Here is a 6,000-nt window from a genome sequence, read left to right on the forward strand (position 1 = left end):
ATTTTTATAGACAGGAAAATTAGCAAGAGTAGCGATGCATAAATTGACCTGGCAGTATGCTTTGGAAGGTTTGCAATTACCTAATCTTTTAAATTATTATGAAGCAGCTCACTTAAGATTTATTAATCGTATGTTAGATATTTTGAACCTTCCTAGTTGGACTAGGGAGAAATTGGCTGTGATGTTGGAACCTTGTCTCCACAAGTTTGTATTTAAATGGAATACTGTCTTACTACAGAAGTATAATGTACCAATTTTGAAACATTTATTAGAAATTTGGACTAAAAAGGAATGTATTAACAGGATCAAAAGGTAGTTTTATCAGTTCAAACCCCAATATATCAAAATAAATTGATTCCTTTTTCATTGAATAATAGAGTTTTAGAAGATTGGTGGATGAAAGGAATAAAAAGATTGCAGGATTGTTTTGAAGAAGGGAAATTTTTATTACTTAATCAGTTTAAAGAGAAATTTGGGATTTTAGAGAATTCTCTGTTTATTATCAAATTAGGGCAATAGTGAAAGATAATTTTGGAAGAGCAATGAAAATTTCTAAGTTAACTAAATTTGAATTTATGGTTTCATATTTTTCAGGTAAAGGTTTTATATCAGAAATGTATGCCTTATTACAAGATACAATGGTTAAAAAAATTAGATCCATCTAGGATTAAATGGGAGCATTATTTAAGTTGTGAGATTAGTCAGATGGATTGGGAAAATAGGTGTTATGATGGGTTGATTAAATTAATTAATGTAAGATATAGTATGGTTAATTATAATTTTTGGCATCAGTTATATTTAACCCCTGAAAAATGGAAAACTATGGATTTAATAATTCAGATCTGTGTTTTAGGTGTGGATTATGTGTTGGTGGGGAGCTGGCTGATGGAGGACCTCAGTTTTCTTCAGGCTGACTTCCAGGCCAAACATTTTGACAGTTTCCGCAAAACAGGACGTCAAGCGCTGAAGAGCTGGCTCTGAATCCCCACCATGACTACCAGCTCCCCCACATCTCCATCGGGCACACAAAACTCAAAACGATCAACCAGTTTACCTATCTCGGCTGCACCATTTCATCAGATGCAAGGATCGACAACGAGATAGACAACAGACTCGCCAAGGCAAATAGCGCCTTTGGAAGACTACACAAAAGAGTCTGGAAAAACAACCAACTGAAAAACCTCACAAAGATAAGCGTATATAGAGCCGTTGTCATACCCACACTCCTGTTCGGCTCTGAATCATGGGTCCTCTACCGGCATCACCTACGGCTCCTAGAACGCTTCCACCAGCGTTGTCTCTGCTCCATCCTCAACATCCATTGGAGCGCTTTCATCCCTAACGTCGAAGTACTCGAGATGGCAGAGGTCGACAGCATCGAGTCCATGCTGCTGAAGATCCAGCTGCGCTGGGTGGGTCACATCTCCAGAATGGAGGACCATCGCCTTCCCAAGATCGTGTTATATGGCGAGCTCTCCACTGACCACCGTGACAGAGGTGCACCAAAGAAAAGGTACAAGGACGGCCTAAAGAGATCTCTTGGTGCCTGCCACATTGACCACCGCCAGTGGGATGATATCGCCTCAAACCGTGCATCTTGGCGCCTCACAGTTCGGCGGACAGCAACCTCCTTTGAAGAAGACCGCAGAGCCCACCTCACTGACAAAAGGCAAAGGAGGAAAAACCCAACACCCAACCCCAACCAACCATTTTCCTCTGTAACCGCTGCAACCGTGTCTGCCTGTCCTACATCGGACTTGTCAGCCACAAACGAGCCTGCAGCTGACGTGGACATTTACCCCCTCCGTAAATCTTCGTCCACGAAGCCAAGCCAAGAAAATGTGTTGGAACTTTTCTACCTTCTGTTTGGTTTTGTGATAAAGTTCATCCTTTTCTGGTTTAAAATTAGGATTTTTCTTCAAAATTTGTTTAAAATTTAATTTCCTTTAGATCCAAAATGTTTTTGTTGGGTTATTTTACTCCGTTAGGGGACTTGGGGCTGGATAAGTTTCAGACAGGGTTTATTCATCTAACATTGACAGTTCCTCGTAAATGTCTTGGAAAGAAGAAGCGGAGTTAAATATAGTTCGATGGCATCATGAGTTGAAGTCGAGTATCTACAAGGAGAAAATAACATAATTTACATAATAATTATGATTTTTTTTTGTTAAGATGTGGACACCGCATATGAAGAATATGAATTTAGTAATATTTTAATTACTGAATGTTTTTGTTTATTTTCAATGCTTCCGTTTTGGGATCTGTTGTGGGAGGGTGGAGGGGATGGGTTTGTTTTACTGTTTTATTGTTAGACTACTTATTTGGTAAAAGTCTGTTTATTTTTATTGAAAAAATACTAAATAAAGGAAAAAAAGAGTTGGAAGGGATGTGGGATAATGCTCTAAATTAAGGATGAGATTAGAGTGAAAGTGAGAGACATCATTCTCCCTGAGGAGAATCTTTCTGAGTAAGATTAGGACTAGCAAATAGATGATACTCATTTGCATTTAGAAGGGTGATGGGGTGGAGGGGTCCTATAAAGACATAAAATTATGCAAGGAACAGATAAGATAGAAGCAAAAAGGTTGCCTCTTAAATACTGGACACTGAACGTTTCAGTGTCATGTGAATATTTATTTTTTCCCGTGAAAATAGAGCAAAGCTTCTCATTACACGTCTTTTCTTCTAATTACAAATTAAATATTCAAATATGGACATGAAAACAAATAGCTGGAATAATTGTCGCCTCCTTTACATTTATATAGATATGACTGTAGCAATTACCAGAGAATATCTGTATAAGGTGAAGGGAGAAAGGTTTGGGGAGACCTCTGGTAAGTTTTCTTGCACAGGGAATAAGGGGTGCCTAGAATGCATTACCAGAGATGGTAGTCATTTGGTACAATGGGAACATTGAAAAGACTTAGATAGGTACACATAGACCCCGACTTACAATGGGGTTCAGGGACTTGCATTGAAAATTGAAATGTTCCTCTGTCTCTCCCTCGGGGAGGGTGGGGGGGGGGAGAAGGTGACAGTAGGAAGCTATCTCCATGCACTGTTTGGATGGAAGATTTCCTTCAGAGAAGGAAAAGCAGCCACATTGATACAGGTAGACCCCAACTTAGCTTTAGTCAAAACAGATTCTGACACTTGGAACTTTGAAACATCATGTCGAGCCTGAAGATCTACCGGGACCAATGTCTGAAGAGGGCGCACAAAATCAGTGAACCGGTGCGGACTCGAAAGGCCAACATGGCCTGTTTCCGCTCCATAAATGGTTATATGGTTATGGTTTTCCCTGGCAGGGGTAAAACTAGAGTTAGTGCACAGTAGCCTCGAGATTCAGGGAAGTTATTTTAAGAGAGGTGAGGAGGAACAGATTATCCCAGAGTGGTGAATCTGTGAGATTCTCTGCCCAATGAAGCAGTAGAAGCTGCCTCATTAAATGTATTTAAGAAACAAATGGAAAGATTTTTTGAAGGGGAATTAAAGGTTATGGGGAACAGTGGAGCTGAGTTCATGGCAAAATTAGCCACAAGCATATTGAATGGAAGAGCGAGGCTCCAGAGCCCAAATGGCCTTCTCCTGCTCCTATTTCATCTGTGCTAATGCTTAAGCCAGACCTATAAAACTGATATGTCTCCTTTTCCCTGACCAAAGCCTCAGCATCATTCATGATTTCCATAAATGCCAGACTTGCCCCTCACTCCAACTCTTGCTTTCTCTCCTTGAAAAGCTTCCCACTTACCTGTCAAACTTTTCCTGCAAATAGCCACTCTCAATCAACCTCTGAAGTACACGAGTTCCCAAGTATTGTGCAAAACATCTTGGATACGTTGTGCTCACCCAAGAGAATATTGCACAAGCCATGAAAAAATATGCAGTGTTTTAATTTCACCATGATGCTTATGAGCCACCCTCTCTACGTGTGCATAGAGCGTGTGCAACCAACATTCTACATTTCCATTCACTAAAAAATAATTAATATTTTGTTTAAATTCATTCACATTACACAAAGAAATATCAAAGGGAAATTTTCTTTGTGATGCTATTATTCTTTGAAACTGCTTGGACCGAACACAGCTCTTGTTTGATATAAGATTACTGCCTGCATGAACCATAATTATCAAAGAACCAAAAGGAATCATACCTGTGTTTTACCCTACCTCCTCTTTGCATACTGCGATTTCCACAAAATCAATTTAATTTCAACTATACTACAAGGCTAGTTCCTGCCAGGATGTAAAAGCACATCAGATACAGAATATTTCCACCATGAAAATGCTCTTTAGTTGCTGTGGATATAACTTTAAGATCATCAGAGAGGGTACACACGAAATATATTTGCCACCAGTTCATTCCAGGCAGAAAGGACTTAAGTTGAGATAAGTGCACTCACCTTGGACAAGATTTAGCAAGGTGAAGAGGCAGACTGGAGGATGGCTGGGTTTTTCCTTTTCACCCATTGTTTCAAGTCGGATTCTCAGTGTGACTAAGTTGACTATCTCTACAGAACAGTCACTTCATCACAGGAAATGAACAGCAGACTATCACGCCCTTTCATTTTCTTTCAGTTTTCAGTAAGCACTTGGACATTTTGACTTTGTGCAAGTTTTACTTTCCGAGAAGGCATTGCATTAAGTAAAAACTTTAAACGAGTAAATATTAAAATTGAAAAGTTCTGCATTTCAAGAATTTTGGTCAAAAACACAAATTATATCAATGCTAGTATGTGGAAATATTGTTTTCTTGATAATTAAATCCAAAAACAAATTTTTAAAAATCTTACAAAATTTACCATTTCAGGGTATTGAGCAAATTAAACACCCAAGGTGTGTTCCCACTTCACAATGACGACCTCGTCACCAAACCTCACCTATACATTGGATCTTGCTAACCCTCTCCCTAACAGCCAGGCCCTGCTGCCACAGTTGTCACCAACTCCTTCCCTATCCTGTCACATTACATCCTCTTTAATGTCCATTGGTTTTTGTCCTATTGCTTTCCACACCATATACCTGAACTCTCCCCTTTGATCTCTGATGCCAGTCCTGTTGTGAACTGTGTAATCTCCTGAACCTCTCTCCCTGATGATGAGAGTTTATTGCCATGCATGAGTATAGTGTACAATTGGTGTTTGCTCTAGCTGCACCGGTTCATGATAATAAGCATAAAATAAGTTACCACATGAGAAATAAAAGGATAATGAATATAAATATTCACAGTTGCAGTTAGTGCAAAAATATATGATGTTATCATAGGGCATAAAGCATTTTGGTGGACCCTGAGTGGTGTTGTGGTTACATTAGGACTGGAAAGTTCAAGAGCTTCATAACTTGGAACAAAGAACACGCAGGAGGCTGCAGACACTGGAATCTGAAGTTACAAAGAGTCTGCTGAAATTCATTGGATCTAACAGAATCAGTGGGAGAAAAAGAAAGGTCAACAGATTCCTGAATGATCAATGAACCAAAGGCACTGCCTTACTTTGACTTTTTGGCACGGTTGGCAAAACTGTTAGTGATAAACCTTTATAGCGCCAGCGATCAGGACTGGGGTTCAAATCCCGTGCTGTCTGTAAGGAGTTTGAATGTTCTCCCTGTGTCTGTGTGGGTTTTCCCCAGGGGAGGGGGTGGGCTCCGGATTCCTCTCACTGTTTGAAACGTACTGGGGATGTAATTGGGCAGCATAGATTTGTGGGCTGAAATGGCCTGTAACCGTGCTATAAGTCTAAATTTAAAAAAAAATTTTAAACATCATTCCTTTACTAACAGCTCTCATTATACCAGAATTAAAATTTATTGTCATGAACAAGTCACGCAATTCATTGTTTTGCGGCAACATCACAGTCTAATCATTCATAGAAACACAAAAAGTCAAAGTGAGGCAGTGCCTTTGGTTTAATGATCATTCAGGAATCTGATGGTAGCAGGGAAGAAGCCACCCTTGTGCAGCTGAGTACTATTGTCACCTTCTCTGTTGTTCAGATTGCAGCAC

At 39.6% G+C, this 6,000-nt stretch overlaps 2 protein-coding genes across 2 annotated transcripts in view; one reads left to right on the top strand and one right to left on the bottom strand.

Annotated features, from left to right (window-relative positions):
* Window positions 1-2,265, top strand: part of LOC138739022 (gap junction alpha-8 protein-like) — a 122,754-nt gene extending 120,489 nt beyond the window's left edge. Inside the window, exon 5 of the transcript XR_011341960.1 lies at window positions 854-2,265. The gene's annotated coding sequence lies outside the window, so the exon portion shown is untranslated. The remainder of the gene's footprint in view (window positions 1-853) is intronic.
* LOC138740015 (nectin-3-like protein) overlaps window positions 1-4,504 on the bottom strand; it is a 64,354-nt gene extending 59,850 nt beyond the window's left edge. Inside the window, exon 1 of the mRNA XM_069892466.1 lies at window positions 4,403-4,504. Coding sequence (XP_069748567.1) covers window positions 4,403-4,469 — 67 coding nt within the window. The 5' untranslated portion in view covers window positions 4,470-4,504. The remainder of the gene's footprint in view (window positions 1-4,402) is intronic.
* Window positions 4,505-6,000: the final 1,496 nt, after the last annotated feature.

The sequence above is a fragment of the Narcine bancroftii genome, chromosome 7 (assembly GCF_036971445.1).
Source record: "Narcine bancroftii isolate sNarBan1 chromosome 7, sNarBan1.hap1, whole genome shotgun sequence".
NCBI lineage: Eukaryota > Metazoa > Chordata > Chondrichthyes > Torpediniformes > Narcinidae > Narcine > Narcine bancroftii.